Source organism: Martes martes (genome assembly GCF_963455335.1).
Source record: "Martes martes genome assembly, chromosome: 16".
Lineage (NCBI taxonomy): Eukaryota > Metazoa > Chordata > Mammalia > Carnivora > Mustelidae > Martes > Martes martes.
The window spans coordinates 15,266,470-15,288,595 of record NC_137904.1 but is presented as its reverse complement, the minus strand read 5'-3'; the positions used below and the strand labels follow the sequence as shown (position 1 = coordinate 15,288,595).

Here is a 22,126-nt window from a genome sequence, read left to right as displayed (position 1 = left end):
TCCTCCTCCAGCAGATCATTGAAATAGACCGTTCCTACGTGCTAATGTTCCCAGCACTTCATTATTTCCTCCAAAATGCATATGAATCCAGAGGCTGGATGGAGAGCCCTACTGGGTTCTGGTCTGGCCACTGGAATTCTCTCTGATGGTCATCTCTCTCGTAAGGATCGTGGGAATAGACTAAGAGCAAGAGGAAGCTAATGCTCTTTCTTCAGAGCTCGCTCTAGCTCGCTCTAGCTGGGAGTCAGCCCCCAGCACCTGGGTTTTGGCAGAGACTCAAAGGTGGGAGAGCTCCATGGTGGGAAGAAAGGCGAAGGTATGGGGTGTGTCCCATTGGAGGCTACGGGCCTGCGGAAGCTGGTGGCAGGTGCCCCAGAACTGGGCATCCTATGTGATCGGTTAGGGGAGCGTGTCTGACCTTCTCTGGTCAGTCCTAAGTTGGCAGCTGGGACAAAAGTTAAGGCAGGGGTCCGCTCTCGATCTTAATTGCTACGGAGGCTGCTATTGTTTGCCTTCCTGGATTGTTACGGAGGTGGGAGTCTGACCTTCTACATGTCTGACTGACTTAGAGACAGCAGACTGGTTTCCTGAGCTAGCGATGGTACATAAAGGGTCTGTCTCCTGGACACCAGGTGGGTCACGGTTGTGGGTCAGAGGTCTGCGTTTATACACGGTCTGGCCGCTGTCTGTTCACACGTTCAGTGGCTTGCTCAGTTCTTGGCATACCTCACACTGGCCAATCTCCATTAAATAATGACTGATTTTTACGACATGCCCACTCGTGTGGAAAGTGTTACATGAGGCACGCGGAGTTTTATAAGAGGCGGGCCCCGATGTCCGTGAGAAGCAGCCCACGTCACGTGGGCATCAAGGAGAAAGAAAGGTCAGGACATGTGTCGCTTAGAATCTCCTATGACGTCGTCTACGGCCATACCACCCTGAACGCGCCTGATCTCGTCTGATCTCGGAAGCTAAGCAGGGTCGGACCTGGTTAGTACTTGGAAGGGAGAATCTTCTATGACATCTGCTGTAGAGGGAGGGGGAAAAGGGAGTCCAGGGTCCCTCTCCTCTCCCGGGTCAAGGCACTTGGCTCGAGAGAAGAGCTCAGCTTTGAGCCTTCCTTCCATCAGGAGTTGGCATTTTCCCCGAGAGGTCAGATCCCCAGGGACCCCCCCCAACCCCGTCCAAAGCCCCATTGCTCCCGATAAGCCCAGGGCCTCTCCGCTGCAGGTGGATGGCCTGAAAGCCAGGCTGGCCGCGCAGGAGGGGGAGCTGAGGCAGAAGAACGAAGACGCCGACAAGCTGATTCAGGTGGTTGGCGTAGAGACGGACAAGGTGAGCAGAGAGAAGGCCACGGCTGACGAGGAGGAGCGGAGAGTGGCCCTCATCATGCTCGAGGTGAAGCAGAAGCAGAAGGACTGTGAGGAGGACCTGGCCAAGGCGGAGCCGGCGCTCACGGCAGCCCAGGCGGCTCTCAACACCCTCAATAAGGTGAGAGGATCGAGTGTCCGTCTGTCCCATCTGCTCACCCCTGATGGGGTGGGGGGGCTCCCGTGACCCGGACATCACGGCACCCTGGTGTCCCAGAGAGATCCAAGGGCAAAGGTAGAGGGTTTCGGGCTCAGAATCCAGCCGCCGAAACCAAGAGTCAGACGCTTAACTGACTGAGCCACCCAGGTGCCCCGCAAGTAATTTTTAATAATGAAAATGCCATTATATGTTATTTGTATAATAAAAAAAAATAAGTTCATCGTAAAAAATACATAGGGAACAAACAGAAAATTCTAAGTAACTTTGTAGGGGGGAAAGGGCCGTGAAATTGCAAACGAAACCATCCCCACTAAGGCAGGAAAAGCTACAACGGATTTATTTCAGTTTAGCTATAAAAGTGAAATAAAACTGCCAAGGTAGAGACTCGAAGTGTGCAGAGACTTACTACCCGGCTCTGATTCACAGGGGTTCTTCATGCATTAACTACAGATTGATTGTGAAGTTTGAAAATGATGGGAAAGCAGGGAAGTGGGCATGAAATAACCGAGTTCCAGGGAGGCGAAGGGCTTAAGGACATTCTAGGGGTCCTTGGGTCCACAGGAATGCCCTCGCCACATGCAGTACAGGCTGCTCCTTTCCACTTCACCAGGCCTTTCGGCTCAAGGTCATGAGCTCAGGGTCCTGGGATCGAGCCCTGCATCGTGCTCCAGCTCAACTCAGAGTCCCTGTCATTTGACTTTTAATATTAGCAAGTAATACAAAAAGCACATTTTATGATCAAATGCATTGGAAAATCCTAGAGTTTTCCAAGTTGAGCGGACTTCTCTCCGACAGGACTTCTTAAAGGACTGTGTTATGTGATGAGCCTGGTACTAAAAGTGATAGACACAGCACGAGAAAATAAAACCTCAGATGACTCTAACTTAAGAACAGTGGTGTAAGACACCTGTGTAAAACACTAGTAAATCAGATTCACCATGGCACCCACTGGCGAGTTTTCCCTACGTGAGATTATTCAGGTAACCATCCCCAACCCTAGATCAAAAATGAAAAGCTTCATCGTCATTTGGGGAGATGTCAAAAGGGGACTTAACACAATTCAGCATCCGTTGCTTACTAAAACTCTCAATAAAGTAGGAATACAAGGATATTTGGATTTTTAGCTAACAGATGGCAATCAATCCCAATCCAAGGACAAAATATCCTATCCAATGATAGAACATTAAAGGTGTTCGCATTAGGATAAAAAAAGTATAATAATGGTCTCTGTCACCATTATTAAAAATAAAAAAGTTATCCTAGAGTTTCTAGCCATAATAAATGAAAAATAATCATCATGTAAACATTATAATACCTGTTACAGAAAAAATAATAATAAAAAGGAATGGTTAAGGGCCCATCACAAAATAATTTACAAAAATTTATAGCTTTCTTAATATCAGCAGTAGCCCGTTAGAAAATATGATGTTTTAAATTAGCGATCAAAGCACAAGATACAAATAAGTGAATTGAAACATTGAAAGATGTTTCAAATCATTGAAACAATGTAAAGAAAACTGCACACCCTTGTTGAAGAACATAAAATTTGAATAGACAAATATATATATATATATGTGTGTATATATATATATATGTATATATATATACACACCAAGTCTTTGGGAAGATTCCATATTACAAGGATGTCTGCTAATCCTCAAATTATTTTTGAAGTTAAATGTAAATCCAATTTACCTCCAGTTTGATTTTTGGTTTATTTGTGTCTAATGTCTTTAAAAGTTTGTATCATTTAAGCAGCTGTTAAAGATTTAATAACTTAAATGTCCAACTGTGTGGAGTTGGTAAAATAAATTGTGGCTCATCTAAAGGAGAAAAAAACCACATACTTCAGTTAAAATCATGTTTTACAAAAATAATGACACTGACAATTTCAGATACAATTTTCCATGAAAATCAGGCTCAAAAAGTAGGTAAACAGTGATTGATATGTGTATGTTTGTGTTTGTGTATGTATATGTGTATATATATGAATCAGCCAGATACTCATTCCTACATACTCATGTTCATATATATGTCCACTCATGATCTTTCTTCTGTGTCTTTTAGTCTCTGTCATGTATGCATGTGTACATGTATGACATGTATATATGGCATGTGCATATATATGATTGTGCATGTGTGTGACATGTAGGTGTGCATATGCCTGTGTATATATGTGATGTGTGTTAATATGATGGCATACACATGTGTGCACATGCGTGTATAGTGACGTGTGTACACATATAATTTGTGTACATATGACACGTGTATATATGGCATGTGTGATGTGTGTATGTATGTGATGTGTGTATATATGATGCGTGTATATGTGTGTTGTGTGTTATGATATATATGTGATATATGTGTGTACATATGATATGTGTGTATACATGTGTGGCATGTATGTGTGTTGTGTGTATATATATGGTGTGTGTGTATATATGTGGGTATATATATGACGTGTGTGTATATGATATATAGGTGGGTATACATATGACGTGTCTATATATGACCTAGAGGTATATATGTAACATTTATCTCTGGGTAGTAAGATTATGAGTGATTCCTGCTTTCACCTTTATCTTTGCCAAATATCTCATAATAAGTATTCTTTTAATAAAAGGACTTTTATTAAGCCTTTTAATAAAAATAACTTTTATTAAGTCTTTTAATAAAAGGACAGTGTTACCTTGTAAAACAGTTAACAATAAGAAAAAATGAATTTATGAAATAACTAAAAAAATGATAAGTTCAGATCAATTTTAATTTATGTGAAAGATCCTCTGAACAGAGAAACAAAGCATGATAATCATGGAATCATCTGGGAAAGGATTATTAAATTTGGCTCCATGAAAAGTAAATCTTTATATACCACACAACATTATAAACAAGATTTTTTAATTTAAAAAGAAAGGAGTTCATATCCTCAGTATGTAAAAGCTCCTATAAACTGCGCTGGAAACTCGCCATTTGTCTCCCCTCCATTTACTCCTGGGCCTTCCCCATTCTGTTTTCTCTGTGGCCTGGGAGGCTGGCTTGGGTGGATCAGATGCTCTCCCTCGCCCTCCTGCTTCCAGTCCTCTTTGACCAAAGCGAGCAGGGGATTGGAGGATGGAGATAAACGTGTCTATTTCTTTGGTCCGAACCTGCCCACTGCTGAAAGCTACAGCTCCCGTCAGTTCCCTCTCCACCGATTTTCTCTCTCTCCCTTTCCCTCTCTCCTCTCTGGCCCAACCACAGCTCCCAGGGATAGAAATGGAGACACCCCAGCCCCACACAGCCCATGCTACTAGCCCAGGGTAAGGCACTATCCCTTTATAAATAATTCCTTTCATTAATGCCCCTGAAATTAGCCAGTGTGTTGCACCATCTTTTTGGCCTGCAGCTACCCCAACTAACACAGCAATCAAAAATAAAAAGAGGGGCGCCTGGGTGGCTCGGCGGGTTAGAGCCTCTGCCTTCGGCTCAGGTCATGATCCCAGGGTCCTGGGATCGAGCCCTGCATCGGGCTCTCTGCTCGGCGGGGAGCCTGCTTCCTCCTCTCTCTCTCTCTGCCTACTTGTGATCTCTGTCTGTCAAGTGAATAAATAAAATCTTTAAAAAAAATAAAAAATAAAAAATAAAAAAATAAAAATAAAAAGATAAACAGCCCAGTAGAAATGTAGGCAAAGGTCAATACCCAACAGTTCACAAAATAAGAAACTCAAATTGCTTAAAAACATGAAAAAATACGTTTAGTATCACTAGTAAATATGTATATGCCCATATATGAATTAAACTGATGTTATCCCCTTTTCAGCCTGTCAAATTGAAAAAAAAAAATTTTTTTTAAATAACGTGACCATTGCTGAATGGGGGCAAATGTAAACTTTCTCAGATACTGAGAACTGGAATTTCCGGGGAAGTGGATAGTGTGTACGGAGAACACTAAAGATGTGCCCTGCCCTTTGATCAAGCAAATTCACTCCCAGAGAGCTCATCTAAGCTTTTCATGAAGATTTGTGTAGAAGAATGTCCCGCAAACCTTATCCACGTGGAACATTTTGTGGAAAGGTTTCCAGAAATTGAATGTTTAACGTCAGTTGTGGCTCATCCCCCTGATGGTACGTTGACTTTAAAAATTCTATTTGAGCACAGTAGCCATGTTCTCTCATGCCTCTTTTTCAAACTTCTGCCTACGCTAGCTCCTATATATGTCCCAAACCCAATCACCTGTCACATCTCCACTGTTGAGAGCCCTGGCCCTGGGCTGGCTCAGTCTCCTACTCCAACAACTGTGCAGCCTGCCTGGCTGCAGTGGGGCCAGCTGCTAAAAGGTCTCAGAGCAAAACCACATCATCTCACTCCCTGCCTAAAACCCTCCAGTGGCTTCCCCTTGACGTTAGAATGAACTCAAACTGCCCCCCTGTGGCTCTGGATCCTCCCTGGAGCTCTGATCCTGACCGGCTCTCCTCCCCCCAGCCCCTGCCACCCTCCCAACCCCACTCTACAGAGAAGGAGAAGTTTGAGTAAAAGCTTGGAGAAGAGCAAATGCATCAGGCAGATGGCTGGGAAGAGAAGTCAAGGTCCAGGCAGCAGGGAGAACAAGAGCCTGATGGCAGGAGTGGAGTGAAGAAACCAAGCATGCCTGCTGTTGACTCACTCATAATCCCGCCTGCCTTCCTAGACTGTGTCTTCCATCCTGTGTTCCTCTTAGGAGAACCGTAACCGCCTGCCTTGCAGTGATTGGCTACAGGAGTCCCGCCTAACTAAACGAGATCATTTCCCAGGACATTTTTTTAAAGACTGTTTGATTGATTGATTGATTGACAGTATGCAAGGGGCGGGCAGGGGAGAGGGAGAGAGAGCATCTCAAGCGGCCTCCCCGCTGAGCAAGGAGCCTGACGCAGGGCTCCATCCCAGGACCCTGAGATCATGACCTGAGCCGTAACCAAGGGTCAGCCCTTTAACCGACTGAGCCACCAGGCGCACCCTCCCAGGACATTTTTATTTCCACTTGCACTGGAGGAAAAGTCTCCTCTTCTGGTTACAAAGCCATGGCCATGACCTTGAACAGCTGACCCCCTTTCATTCCAGGTGATTGTTGGACACCCATGTTGATGAGCACCTGCTGTATGCTGAGTTCTGTTCTAGGCCCTGGGGCAACTGTGGTTAACAAGACTGAGGAGGATATGGAAATTCAATAAAGAAAAGGTGGTGACCAATTCTGATAGCCCCAAGTTGTCTGCAGATCATCAAGGTGCTGATAGGAAATGATGGGAAGGGGAAGCTGACGGGGAAGTCCTTCTCAGTGGGCAATGTCTGAATTCTGAATTGAGATCCTGGCGGATGAGAAGGGATGAGCCGGGCAAATAGCTTAGCAAGAAGTGTTCCGGGCAGGGGTCCTGAAGTGGGGATGAGGTTGGCAATCGATGCACTAGAAGGAGGAGACCATGGCTAGAGCTTAGTGACTGAGACAATGACACAGGTGAGGGCAGAGGGGTAGGTCGTAGGCCTTGCAACACAGGACGCCCCTGTGCAAAACAGAAGTACACGCAGGGAACAGCAGAAACAAGAGAAGATGCAGAGAGCTCGCAGGTGCGCAAAACACAGGTCCTGCTCATCCTTCCAGCCAGCTCCGAGCCCATCGCCCTCAGATACTAGAACCAGAAAGCCCTCTTTGTTCTTGAGCTGGGTCTTCTGTCACTGCTGCCAAAAAGGCCGTGGGTAATTTATCGAGAGATACGAATATAAAAAAAAAGACTGGAAGGAACTACATGGAAACATGAACAGCAACATATCTGGGTCGTAGGATTCCCTTTCAACTCTGTCCGTTTTTACGGTTGCTTATTTCAGGACGTTGAGCATGCTGAACTCAACACTGGTTTGAAATCGTGGGGTTTTGTTCCGGATTCTATGTTCTGACTCTGCCCCCAGGGGAGGCCACCCCCCACATGTATGCCGTCCTTCCATCCCCACCTCTGATGAGTTTTCATGACCAAATGTGAAAATGGTTTCAGAAGCAGAGATCATCTTCCCACGTGCTTTCATTAGGAGCAAGAAGTAATCCCCTCCCCTCACCATTTGTAGATTTCCAGGCCCTCTTGGGCTGGAAATGAATTTGGCACATCTTCCAAATCATCCGCAAAACATCCCCTTCCAAAATCATCCCCAAAACAAGTGCTTCTGGGGTCATAGGCTTCTCACACGTGGTCATGACAAACCTTAAATCAATGTCACTTGCATTTAAGACACAGCTTCTCTCACAGATGAAGGCACACCCCTGCTCCCAATTTACAGATGGACACACAGAGGCCCGAGAGTTGAAATGACTTGCCAAGGCCGTTCGGCCGTATCTTTCTGGTGCAAGTGATGCTTGGAGCAGAGGACGACCCCACCTTGAAGCAGGGGCAGTGATTGTGCTCAGCTTTCGGTCTGAATTATTTCCTGGTGGAAAATGTCACTTTGCCATCCGGACAGTCGAGCGTAGTTAGAATAAGCTCATGGAACAAAGCTCTTTAATTAAAGAAAAATAAAATTTGTTGGGTTATAGGGCTAGTCTCTCCAATCCAAGATGGGAAATTAATTTATAATAACCTTATCTTTTATTCATAGCGTGCTGCCTATTTCAGAGAATGCTGGCATCCTTCTATTTTACTGTTGAATGTGAAATAATTGTGTGTTTCTAATGGGCTGTGAGTGGCGTTCCAGAACTGAACAAACGAGCTGAGTCTCGGCTAGCCCTTGGCAGGGGAGTCTGAAGCCCCTGGGGGGTAGCTTTGGTTTCCTTCGGATGAGTCATGACATTTAAAACTCGGAGGGCTCCGCGGGCTTCAAAGCAGCCCTTTCAGAACGATCGTCCTGGAGCCCAAGTCCATTAGCGGCAGAGGACAAAGGAAGCCCGATCGTTTGTCCCTAAGCACCTCCTCCTCTCTCCACAGACCAACCTGACCGAGCTGAAGTCATTCGGGGCCCCGCCTCCGGCTGTCAGCAACGTCACTGCGGCGGTGATGACCCTCACGGCCCGCGGGGGCCGCGTGCCCAAGGACCGGAGCTGGAAGGCCGTCAAGGTCACCATGGCCAAAGTGGACAGTTTCCTGGACTCCCTCGTCAACTTCGACAAGGAGAACATCCCCGACAGCTGCCTCAAGGCCATCAGGCCGTACCTGCAGGACCCCGAGTTCAAGCCCGAGCTCGTGGCCACCAAGTCGTCTGCGGCTGCGGGGCTTTGCTCCTGGGTCATCAACATCGTGCGCTTCTACGAGGTCTTCTGCGACGTGGAGCCCAAGCGCCAGGCGTTGAGCAGAGCCACCGCGGACCTCACTGCCGCCCAGGAAAAGCTGGCGGCTATAAAAGCCAAAATCGCCGTAAGTGAGGCCGGGGCCCCTCCTCCCCCATTCCACCCGGGTAGCCTCTGGGGGAAACCACACGCGCACCCCTGTGTCCCAGCACCCAAGTGTCCCGATTTTGAAAAAGAGGCGGGAAAACCAAAGTGGGATGCTGAAGCTCCTGGCTTTTCCACTGAGGCCCCTTTTGCTTTTTCTCAAATACTCTACGGTCCATGAGAGACCAATCCCGCAGACTATAGGTGGTCTGCGCTGTTCTATAGAAGCTTTCAGAAGCAAGCAGGACATTGTGATTGGGGGGCGGTCCCTTGATTGTAAGTGTAAAACGGTGAGGGTCATTAGCTTTGACTACCTCCGGGTGATGTCTTGAGTAGACCTGCCTCTCTCCAGACTGGGGGATGGGGTGATCGTGGATTTATACCTGTTTGAGAACTCCCCCTTGAACCTCACCTTTGCCCTTAAAAATGGACACAATCAAAGGTAGAAATCGGAATCCCTTAGGACGGGAGAGCCGCTGAAATTCCATTCTAGGCTGTCCCCTTTACAGATGTGTGACCTTTAGAAAGGTCTTTAAAATGCCCACACTTCAGTTTCCTGAAGTAAAATGGACACAGTAACCTCTCGCTTATTGGGATCACAGTGATGACCCGGGGAGAGTGTCCTCACAGGGCCCTCCTGTAGTCCACATGGGGCTAAGGCCACTGCCACAGTCACAACGACCATGGCTGCCCTGCCTCTGCTCTCCCTCCTCCTCCTCCCTACATGTGCTCTCACACACGTGCTCCAGCTCCCGTGATCGGTCACTCCTGGGATCAAGTTCAACCCAAAACACTTCCTGGATCTTTCCTTTCTACACACACATTCCAGGCAAATAAGATCCTTGCGGCAAATCTGTCGTGATGGTAAAAGGGGCTTTACAGATGGTGAGAAGTAAATTGCAGACGTGCCGTCCGCTTCACATGACACGGGCGTGTTGATTGCTAGATTAAATTCCGTGGCTGAAGGCGCTCGTTCAAAGAACCTTGCCACCGATCTCTTTCTCAAGGAAAGAAACTTGGTGCATATTAAGGAGGGCACGTATTGCATGGAGCACTGGGCGTGGCACATAAGCAATGAATTTTGGAACACTGAAAAAAAATAAAATTTTAAAAAAGAAAAGAAGGAAAAGAAACCTGGGCAAAGCAGCTAATCGCTCAGTATGTTGGCTTTATAAATCCAGACATTCAGGGGCCCTCTCCTTAAAACGGATGATAATCACCTTAACAATGGCCTTCTTCAAAGAACACCCAGACCAGAACACCAGAACCCCCCCACGGCTGATTCTGAAGCAAAGAAGCCTCCTGGGAATTTCCATATTCTACAGTCTCTCCCCGAAAAATGTTAGAACTACATTTTCAAAGTTGGTTTTCTTTTTTTTTTTCACTCAAGTCATTTTAACTAAAGGAACATTTGGTGCAAAGGGAATGTTTTCAAAATGTTTATACCTTTTCACTAGCCAACATTCCCATGATGGGCCCAGTCAACCTGTGAAAGCAACAAGCGCATCTTTCAAATACTTGGCTACCTTAGAAAGACACTTCTTTTCTGCCAATTTTTTTTTTTTGAAAAAAAATGTATTCTGGCTTTTAACAACCTCCTCTCCCTCCTTTGCTTATCCACATGCCTTTCAGCGTCCTAACACTTTGGACACTCCCCCACTAATGACAGACACTAACGACAGATACTAATGACACTCCCACCCCTAATATGAGGGCCACCCCAGGCAAGGACATTCGTTCCTCTAGGACACTGAGGCCGTTGCCAGCTCCCCAGTCCCCCAGCTTTATTTTCAGGATTTTATGATACTTCCAAGTAAAGAACATTATATCCAAGCTAAAGTTTGTTTTTTTAAAAAGCATATTCCCAAACAGATTATCAAATACCTAAAAACAGGAATACTGGCATTATATCTGCGTAGTATATTTTGGATGGGTTTTGGGTATAGGTATTTTACTTTTTTTCTGTAATGATAGCATATATTAATATAATGATTCATTAAAAGAATGATAATAAAAATAAGGCATTTTCACGGAGCATATACTGACACGTAAGTAAAATATCAGAGAAAGGCATCTAATGAGAAACCACAGTCTCCAGCCCTATAAGGGCTCGTGTTGAAAAGGACTGGTCAAGCCAGTCAGAGCCTTCATGCTAGTACCTTCTATGTGTTTCCTTTGGCCCACACTCAGTCTTTGCCAACGATTTTGTTAACCACCAGTATTTTTTTTTAAGACTTTATTTATTTATTTGACAGGCAGAGATCACAAGCAGGCAGAGAGAGAGAGAGGAGGAAGCAGGCTCCCCGCTGAGCAGAGAGCCCAATGCAGGGCTCGATCCCAGGATCCTGGGACCACGACCCAAGCCAAAAGCAGAGGCTTTAACCCACTGAGCCACCCAGGCGCCCCTAACCACCAGTATTTAAATCAACAGGAGATTTTTATAAAAATCTGATTTTTGGCTGGCCTTAAAGTCATCAGAAGATTCCTGAACAGCATGAACCGACCCTAGAGTTGAGTAGCCCCTTGAGTAGCCCCATCCAACACAGTTTTTTCACGAGTTCCCACTAATCCCTGTGTTTTTCAGTGTCAGGCTCCTCTGACCAGCTCCCATGGTCTTCCTGGCCCCATCTCTAGACTGTGCTGACATCCCTGTTTCTTCAGCTTCGTGTCTTCTTGATACCATCATGACAACCACTTTTAATTGACATTAAAAGTAATTCTTGCCCTGGGGCAGAGAAACAGCTTCCTTGGAACCTCTGGTTTTCAAGACAAAATTATTGCCCGTTCCTTCAGCTCTTCCCCCGACCTCCCACCTCCCACCTTCTGTTGCCATTACCGATTGTTTCTTTTGCTTTTGAGTCACCGAGATGCAAAATATCTCTGCCCTGTTCTGCAACCAAAATTAAGTGTCCGAGGCTCTGTTCACTGACTGACTGGGAAAGGTGAAACGTCAGTAAATTCCCTTTGCATTTTCTGAACCTTCCTGTATTTTTTTTTAGCAGATCTAACTGGTCCATTAGTATTCCATTTCCTCTATTTATGGAAATTATTATTTATTAGTAATAATCCACAAAATGCTATTTGGGCTAATAAATTCTGAAAACATGAAGGATATACAATAAACACGCAAAAATCACTATTTCTATACGTAAGCATCGAATGATCCAAAAAGGAGATTAGGAAAATCATTCTTTTTATTCAAGGATAGTTGACACACAATGTTGCATGAATTTCAAATGTACAACATAGTGATGTGACAAGTTTCTACATTCTGCTGTACTCACCGTAAAGGTAGCTAACACCTGTCATCACATAGCACTATTACAAGATCATTGACTGTATATTCCCTACGCTGTGCCTTCTATCCCCATGATTTATTCATCCCGTAACTGGAAGCCTGGACCTCCTACTCCCCTTCACCCATATTGCCCACCCCCACTTCCTTCTCCCCTCTGGCCATCATCAGTTTATTCTCTGTGTTTATAGGTCTGATTCTACTTCTTGTTTAAAACAATTCTATTTTTAATTCACTTCCTTTTTTTTATACAATCTTTCCCCTTCCCCCTGGAGTTTCTACTTGGTTTCTGTGGGGTTTTTTTTTCTCTGTCATTAGTTCCTTTTGCATAACCTCATTACCCTTAAACTCTCCATGCAATCCAGTGTCCTAGCACTTCCATTTTTGCCCCCACAACCTTTCACTCTTGTCCCAGACTCAGAGTTCCAATCAGTGTTGGAGAGGAAACACGTTCGCTGCTTTCTTGGGTTGGTTCCAGTGACTTCCAGAGCCCTTGATTTCTCCTTCCTTGATTTCTTCTCTTGTTTGCTGGAGCTCACGCTTAAGTAACTTTCTCAGAAATGTTAAGTAAGAGGTCAATTTTCTGATTGGTTCAAGTCTGGAAATACCTTTCTTTGACTTTTAAACTGACCTGGCAATTCCGCTGAGTACTGAATTCTGATGCTAGTGTCTGTCCCCCTCCCCACCCCACCCTGCTTAGAACACTGAATGCCTTACCCTGTTCTTTAGTGAGAAGTCTGATGAGCAGTCAGGGTCACATTCCTTTGTCAGTGCACTGTGTTTCTGCCTTTCTGAAAGTCTTTACTTTTTTCCCCCTTTTTTTTTTTCTTTTTCTTGAGAGAGCACAAGTGGAAGGAGGGGCAAGGGGAGAGAGAGAAAGGGAATCCCAAGCAGGCTCCATGCTCAGTGCAGAGGCCAATGTGGGGCTCGATCTCATGACTGTGAAATCATGACCTGAGCCAATACCAAGAGTCAGATGCTTAACCAACCAAGCCACCCAGCCGCCCCTTTTTCTGTATTCTTGATGTCTGAAGCTTTGCACTGATGTGCTTAGCTGCCATGCTTTAGATTCACTGTACTCAGCATGTGGAGACTTCTTTTCTTCAACTCTGGAACATTATTTTGTATTATTTCTTTGGTAATCTCCCTTCTGTTTACTTTTTGACCTTATTTTCTAGAATACACGTTTGTTGGATTTGAACGTTCTGATGAGTCTTTTGTTCCCTTGGAGTCACTTTATGTTTTCTTACACTTTCTAACTTTCCTGAAATTCATCTTTTAACCCTTCCCTTGAATCTATTATTTTTTTTACATTAACAAGAATAATAATGTCTGCAACAGTTTTTGTTTTGGGGGGGGAGGGTTTGTTTTGTTTTCTTTGTTTTTTGCCCTCCGCTCCTTTTCCTAACATTCTCTTCTTGTTTTATGGATGAAACAGCTCAAGTATTCCTGAGAAACTACTCATGAAGGATTTTTTGTGCTCCTTGTGACTAATGTATCTTTTCTCAGGTGTTTTCCCCCCTCTTGTTTACCTTAATTTAGTCTTTATCAAATGGCTTCTTGTCCTTTCATGTTTATAAGAGTAGTGCTCAAAAGCTGGTATGGGTCTGCAAGCAAGGGCTGAGCTGAGCTGACTGACCGGCAGAATTTGTTTTCAGGATTAGTTGAGTTAAGTTGGTTGCATCCTTGATGCCACACGTGGTGTCTTCTTCCTGCCACTATTGAATCTCCTGCTGGTGACACAGATGCCTGGTGACATTGGACACTGGGCACATGGGTGGAGATAGGGGTAGAAGATCAGTCAGCTCCCAATGAACCCTCTTACTTTCAGCTCCTCCTTCCATCACACCTAACATTTCCAAATCCCCAGTGCATGTCTCCTTTGGTGAATGGAGGCCCGCTCTGTGTTGTAGCTTCCTGTGCCCTCCTCTGGTACTTTCCACTCTTCTCTAAGTCCAGTCTGCCATAAATTGATTGCAGTCCCTCACTCTCCAGTGCCCCTCAATGTTTGCTCAGTGTTCCAGGTTTATGATGTTTTCAATAGCTTCATAATTATTTTAGAGAAGTCTTGGGAAGAAGAGAAGGTAAATGAGTGTGGCCAGTCTGCCATTATCAATCGGATGACTCACCACCTGCTTTTCAAACTGCTTGGCTGTATAAACTTGGCCCTTGATTTGTTTCTCCTGGGACATGGTAATAGCCAGCAAAGCAACCTGAATGCCAGTTACTGCATAGACATGAGACATATTTGGAGGTATCTACCATGTGTCCCTATGTCTTTGTGTATGCAAATATGTATTCTGGGGGCAACACAAGCTACGTACTTCAATTCTAAACTCTTGATAAATTTAGAAAACATTGAAACCATGTCTTCTTACAAAATTCTCCTCTACTTCAGGATGATTGGACAGAATAGATGAGGTTAGCAAAAGTTACCTGTACTCCTAGGATCTGAAAACAAGGAGAGGACTTAGACTGCACATAGCCCAGTCCCAAACCACAGACCTGTGGCAGCAAATACAGTGTGTGCCCCTCCCAGGACCCCTCCGGCATCCTTCTGACCCTTTTCAGGCCAACCCAGGCTTCGGTGTACTTCTGCTTTTAATAACACTGGTGTTTTAATAACACCTGCAACCCCTTTCCCCCCCAATACAAGGAGAAAGAGAGTTTATGCACCCCCCCATGCCCATCACCCCACTTGGCCCTGCACCAAGGACTGGGGCAGGAAAGCTCAGCCTTCTTGCTTAGGACAGGGCCGATCTGGGCTTCCCCGAGGACTCCACCTGAGATCACCCCTAATTTGCCTGCCTTTCCTTCTCTGCCCTGCCTTCTCCCGTCCCTTATGGCTCCCCCACCCCAGGATGCCTTCCCTAAACACCACCTACACATGACTCTAACTCAGCCCCAATGGAGGTGACTTAGGCTGGAATTACAGATAGATCTTGTGTTCCTTCCTAAACAGCACCTTAATGAAAACCTGGCCAAACTCACAGCCAAGTTCGAGAAAGCAACGGCAGACAAACTCAAATGTCAGCAAGAAGCTGAAGCGACCGCAGGCACCATCTCCCTTGCAAATCGCCTGGTGAGTGTGAACCTCAGCAGCCTGAGCCATAATTACATTAGCTGAGCTTGTCAAGTGCCACCGAGGTACAGAATAGATGAGCACAGCTTAGCACCACTTTGACTTGGGAGGAAATATTAAAATGTGCTGGGATGTGGGCGGGGGGAGAGGGAGGAGTGGATATTAAAACGTGATGGGATGCAGGGACGGAGTCCTGAGAAGTGTGCCTAAGCACACCCCGGTCTGGTCGAGACAGTTTTCCTACAGAGATGTTTGGGAGGATGGGAGCCCTTGATCTATGAGAGAGTGGGGTGAGACATGACACACTATGTGCATATATGCACATCGACCAGAGGAAGCCTTTCGAGACAAAGCCATCCACTCGATAGGCAAGCTCAGCACCTCTTTGCTGTGTAATGTTTGATGATAAAGGCATGACCAGGATAAGGAACTGAGACAGAAGCAGACAAAAATGACACCTCTTGACCCTGAGCATCTGTGAGCGTGACCTTGCCCAGATGCATGTATGTACACTCACATGCACGTGCACAAACGTATGCATACACATGTAGGCTCTGGCCTCCCTAAGAGAGTAAAGCTAAGGGTCCCCGCAGGGTGTTTGTCTTGTGAGTGTCTGCTAACTACCCTGAATCTTAGTGATGTAACACAACAACCATTTTGTTGTCTCTTGTAAGTTTGTGAGTCAGGACTTTGAGCAGGTTTCCCCGGGCAGGTTCTCAGCTCAGGGTGTTGCCTACTGGGGCCACTCAGCGTTCTTTGTCTAGTGGATGGCTGTTTTGTCAATGTACCTTGGCAGGAACCACTAGAAGGGCAAAGCTCTCTCCAGTAGGGCACCTAGACATCTCACACGGGGTCTCGGGGCTCCAAGAACAAGCACTCTAGCAGACAGGAAGTAGAGGATCCCAGTCTCTTAAGGCCTGGGACCAAACACCAACACAGTATCCCTCCTGCTGTGTTCTATCGGTTAAGTGGTCACAGATTCAGGGTGGGGGAGCATAGGCAGGAACTCTTTTTTAATTTTATATATTTATCTTAGAGAGAGAGAAAGAGAGACTGTGGGAGAAGAGGTAGAGGCGGGAGGGAGAGAATCCCAGGCAGACTCCTCACTGAGCACGGAACCCAATGCAGGGCTTGATCCCACAACCCCGAGATCATGACCTGAGCCAAAACCAAGAGTGGGATGCTTAACTGCCTGAGCCACCCAGGTGCCCCACGTGCCAATTCTTGAGGAACGGAGTGTCAAAGAATTCATAGCCTTTTTGTAACCGCCCCCCCCCATGGCTTATATCTCTTGTCCTGCATTAGCTAAGATCCTACAAGGCAGGGTCTGCTGGGTATGAGCTCTCTTCCACAGACAGCCTTTACAGCTCCCTTGTCCCCAGTGAAGGGAGGTGGAGTCGATGCCTTTTGACTTTGATTCCGGCCACCGTGTGTTTCTACAATGAAGCCAGATTTTCTTGTTTAGGGAGAAACGGGTGACAGCAGTGGTGGAACCAGGCCGTGCTTTGGTCAGGAAAGGTGCCGGCATGGAAGTGTGTCTGTGCGGTCGTTTGTTGGACCTGCTCTTGCTGCCTCGTCTTGAGATGGTCATTTGAACTGGACAGTTCGGTCTAGAGACAGCTCCTCTGCAAATGGGCAGGAAGCATCCCAGACCTCCTCGCTGTCCTGGCTTCCATTCCATTTTCTGTCTGGTTTCCAGAACTCAGCATAGCCTTCTTTGTGTGGCTGAAGCAGTTTCTGAACTGGTCCTCTTGGAAGGCAGGCAGGGTGTCCAGGCTCTGAATCCAACCCACCTAGAGGCTGTAGTGAGATAATCCAAAATGGGCCTGGGAGTGGTTGGGTTGGCCAATCCTTAAGGTCTCTTCCAACCATGATGTTCTGGTAGAACTGCCATCTTTTGAGGAAGGACAAGGTCAGTCATTGTTAACACAGACTCAGCTCTACCATATCCGTAGAAAGGAGGCCTCTCCTCCCCTGGAGAGGGGTCCCACGGAGAGGCATGCCATGCCAAAGTGGGGCGGGCAGAGTCAGGACACGTTCCGCCATCTTGGTTCTTTGTGCACCCCCATGGTCCAGTCCCTCTAACTCTGTCTTCATCACCATGTCTCTGTGCCCACCCACTGTGAATTATTTATAGTGCCTGGCAGCGATTTTCTTTATTTTCTGATCCCCAGCATTTGGCGAGGAGAAGGGGGAAGCACACCATTTTCTAATAAGTTCCACAGCCCAGGCACTGCGCTAGGTGACAAACGTACATGATCACATTTAATTTTCTCCCCAGTCTTTGGAGGTAGGTGGTATTTGTCTCCAAGCCTATAAAGGGCAGAGCCCAGAAGCCTGTGCTCCAAGACTGTAATCCATCCACAGCCTGTACGATGCATAACACAGAACAGGTGTGTTTTCTGAGTGTGCACTGTGGCCGGGACAAGTCCCACATAAGTAATGTTCCAAGTCTTCTGGTATCAGACATGCCTTGTGCATTCTCTGTGACTGAGTCCATGGTACTGTGTAGAGTCTGCAGGATGGTGAGCCTTCTCTCCCTTCTGGTCTCTGAAACCACAGGTGGGAGGACTCGCCTCTGAGAATGTGAGGTGGGCAGAAGCTGTACAGAACTTCCGACACCAGGAAAGCAAGTTATGTGGAGACATCTTGCTCACCACAGCTTTTGTGTCCTACCTCGGCTTCTTTACAAAGAGGTACCGGCAGAGCCTCATGGACGGGACCTGGAGACCCTACCTGAGCCAGCTGGAAGTACGTACATCTGAATTTCTCCTGACCACGCCAGCCTGGAACTACCAGTGAGCTCACATGACGCTAACTGTACCACTCTTCTCGTTCCTTCTTGCCTGCTTCCCCCCACCACTCCCACCTGAGCATCCCCCTGCATGGGACGGCACCCATGTCCTTCCACCTGCTCTCCCACATTCCCGACCACTGCCCTCTGGGCCACCCGAGGACGGCATCTCTCCTCTCCATTGGGCTCTCCAGGGACACTCTGATCCCCTGCCCACCAGGATGCCTCGAAAGTAGAAAACTCGAGAGGCACCAGAAGCACCCTGTGTGTTCCCTCCAGTCTCCTTGGTCTTGAGCCAAACTTTGGAGCCGGGGTGGGGCCAAGATTCTGCATTGCCCCTGGTCATGGGAACCAAGACATCTGCAAGCAGACAGCTCCTCCTCCCTCTGTTCTGTGTCCCCCTAGAATAAGTTGGTGGGTTTTGCTCTCAACGCCTCCATCTCTACAGAGACAATGAAGGTGGGGGACATGCTGGCCCTACAGTCAGAATAATTCCTAACTTTGTCCACTTTCCCATAACTCATCATCCTCGATCTCTCGATCTACTGAGGGTTCCTCATGTCCTCCTTCTCCATGAGACAGGAGGACAGAAGTTGTCCAAAGACCCAGATGCCCACAAAGAGGTCGCCGTCCAGTGGAGGAGATTAGGTGCATGAAAAGCAGCTGCAGTAAGAATCAGCCCCAAAGTTCACCACGTGCAGGGAGTGTTGTATTCCAGAACGTGTCTGTAGGCAGTCCTCAGATCATAAAACCTATGCTGTCTAGTGACAGTTGGTTCCACAGATCAGCTCCCAAAATCTTACTCACCTGATGATTTGTTAAATAGCGATGCAAAAAGTATTATGGAAATAACACCTGCATGCGTGCTCTTACAGCACTAGGAAAGAAACAAACATAAAGCCACTGTCTGTCTCTCAAACACTAGAGGAAAGGAAATTATCAAAAGGACAATCATTAACTGAGTGCATGAAGGTGAAGAGCTCAGTGGCAGCTCCAAGGGGATTTTTCTGGCTTTGTTTGGGGTTTCTACACATTTGGGGGCTGTGACCCAAAATGGCACTCAGATGAGACTCATGGATTTCCTCTCACGGGAATGTTTGTGGTGCATAAAATGGACTCGAGATATGTTCCTGATCCCAGGGTAAGAACCTCCAGAGGTAGATCCTGCTTTCAAGGTTTGTTTGATGGTGGTGTCCTGGCTGTCCATCACCCTTGTGAGTGAGACTAAAGGAAAGGGGATGGATTGGACAGGCTTTCCCGAGGTAACAGGGAAGACAAACCACAGAGGAGAGAGGGACAGAGAGGTTAAAGGGTCATGTGTGTGTGAACCTCAAAAACATTCCTCTAAGCAAAAGCAGCCAGCCTCAAAAGGCCACCTGTTGTAGAACTCCATTTATGTGAACGATCCAGAAGAGGTATAGAAAGTAGACTAGTAGAGCTTTGCGCAGTAGCAGTATCGTAGCCAATGAGGTTTATCCGAGGCGCGATTATTGCTAATAGAAAGTAGACTAGTAGAGACTGGGACCTGGGATAGAGGGGAAGGAGGAGTGACTGCCAAAGGGTATGGGGTTCCTCTGGGGGTGAAGACACCATTTTTGGAGCCAGATAGAAGTGGCCATCGCACACAACATCATGATGGACCAAATGCCAGAGAATCAGGCCCTCTAAAATGGTTCATTTAAGTGACATGAATTTTACCCCAATTAAAAAAAATGTAGGTGTGAAGTGGGTCCCCAGTAGAAAATATTAGCTGTAGAAGAATTAAATGAGTTGAGAGAGGTCAACAGAAAAAGAAAAGGAGGAGTCTGGGGCACACACGGGGGCCACAGAGGGAACCGGGCCCTGGGAGGCATCCTCAGGCCCGGAGGTGTGCTGGCGGGCTTCCCAGGATGCACCAGCCAGCGAGTCTGCAGGGAGAGGGTATGCGGACGACCCTGGAAGTGGGGGGTGTTCTGGGCTGGGAGAAAGGGAAACATTTCTGGTTCTTTGCAAGCTGGGCTTCTGTCAGGACGTGGTGAGTGCCGTGTGTGACGGGAAGGGTGACATGGTACAGGCAGGGGTAGGCTTTGAGTATCAGAACTCGGGGGAAAAGGGACCCTATTAGCATGAGCAAGGGCAGAGAGGAGCCTGTGGATAATGCACATATAACCCATGCTAGAAATTCGGTTTAGGTGAGTACACCCAAGAACAAAGGCTCACAGAGGCCAGATCTCCACTGCTTTTCCTTCATCAAGAGAAAAAACAAAAAAAGCTCTCAGGACTTGAAGAAAACGCTTCCAGAAATAATCACACAGCCAGAAAAGCACTCTTCGGGGGGATTTTGATCGTGCTTTTGAAGGAGTCGCGGCAACTTCGGGAGCTCCCCCTGGCCCCAGCTGAGGAAGCCTGCTTCTGCTCTGATCACGTGTCCTCCTCCTGCCTCCTCAGGTCCCCATCCCTGTCACTCCCACCCTGGATCCCCTGAGGGTGCTGACGGATGACGCTGACGTGGCCGCCTGGCAGAACCAGGGCCTCCCCGCGGACCGCATGTCCACGGAGAATGCCGCCATCCTCCTCAGCTGTGAGCGCTGGCCGCTCGCAGTCGACCCACAGCTACAAGGCGTGAAGTGGATCAAGAACAGATACGGCGAGAACCTCCGGGTCACCCAGATCGGCCAGAAGGGGTAGGTGGCTGAGCACGTTGGTTCTCCCTTCGTGTCGTTTGTGCGGAGGGGACAAAAAAAAGTGTCCTGAGTGGATCTTAAGCCCCAGTGGGTTGTTTCTACCTTCCTGCTCCTTCCACGGGGTTTCTCTTGTTCTCTTCCTGTTTTAGGAAACCTCTCATGAAAGATGTGTGGCTACCAAGTCTCTGCTTTTCTTGCCGTGAGAAATCAGGCATGTGTGCATGTGTGTGTGTGTGTGTGTGTGTGTGTGTGTGTGTGTGTGAGAGAGAGAGAGAGAGAGCGAGCGTTCAAGCCTCCCGACCCACCAGGAGTCCTGTCTCCACCATCTGGCACCCCCTCCCATTTCTCCTTGGACACGTCCACCCCGGGCATCACATTCCACGGGCAAGCAAAATTCTGTGTTTCACAAAGTCTCCCTTCATGTTTAGCCAAAAAGCACCTGTCTTAGCCCATCCTAGAGTCCACTTCTCTGCTCGTTGTTCCCACCTCCGGCCCAGAGCCCCGAAGAACAAACCCAAACATTGTCTCTCCTCGGGAATGATGGGCCATTGCAGTTGGATACATAACGACCAAGTCAGTTCTGAACCATCCAGAGCTCTGGCACCTGCCATGTGGCCTCGTACATACCCAGTGGGGGAGTTACTACCCAAAGGGCCATGAACGACACTGAGCATGGCTATCCAGCACCTGTCCCAGGCATCAGCACCTCCTACCTCATGGCTTCAGTACCTGTGTTAGAACCTAGCTTTACATTTTCGGTTCTCAGTTCCTGTTCCGTGCCATCAGGACGCATGAGCGGGATAGGACAGGGCAGTGGTGGAGAGGGCGAGGGACAGAGATCATTTGTGAGGTGGTTGATATGTGCCAGTCCTCACATTAGGGACCTCATCTCAAATGCTTTCCTTAATCCACACAGCTGATAAGGTTAGCATTACTGGTACCATTTCACATCTGGGGAAACTGAGGCTCCCAGAAGCAAATTAATGTCTGCAGGGACATACCATTTTAATTTTTATTTATTTATTTTGAGAGAGCATGAGCGAGGGGAGGATCAGAGGGAAAGGGACAAGCTGACTCCTCACGGAGCAGGGAACCCAAAGCGGGGCTCAATCCACGACCCTGAGATCATGACCTGAGTGGAAACCTGAGCCTCAGACGCTTAACTGACTGAGCCACCCAAGTACCCCAAGAATATACCATTTTTTTAAAAGATTTTATTTATTTATTTGACAGAGATCACAAGTAGGCAGAGAGTCAGGCAGAGAGAGAGAGGAGGAAGCAGGCTCCCTGCTGAGCAGAGAGCCTGATGCGGGGCTTGATCCCAGGACCCTGGGATCATGACCTGAGCCGAAGGCAGAGGCTTTAACCCACTGAGCCACCGAGGTGCCCCAAGAGTATA

The 22,126-nt window shown here is 47.2% G+C and overlaps 1 protein-coding gene across 2 annotated transcripts in view; it reads left to right on the top strand.

Annotated features, from left to right (window-relative positions):
* Nucleotides 1-22,126, top strand: part of DNAH9 (dynein axonemal heavy chain 9) — a gene marked incomplete at its 5' end in the record, with an annotated part of 326,297 nt that overhangs the window by 224,598 nt on the left and 79,573 nt on the right. For both annotated transcript variants that reach the window (XM_080827022.1, XM_080827021.1), the window contains 5 exons: nucleotides 1,231-1,491; nucleotides 8,451-8,876; nucleotides 15,151-15,270; nucleotides 17,833-18,021; nucleotides 20,492-20,727. In XM_080827022.1, coding sequence (XP_080683148.1) covers nucleotides 1,231-1,491; nucleotides 8,451-8,876; nucleotides 15,151-15,270; nucleotides 17,833-18,021; nucleotides 20,492-20,727 — 1,232 coding nt within the window. The remainder of the gene's footprint in view (nucleotides 1-1,230; nucleotides 1,492-8,450; nucleotides 8,877-15,150; nucleotides 15,271-17,832; nucleotides 18,022-20,491; nucleotides 20,728-22,126) is intronic.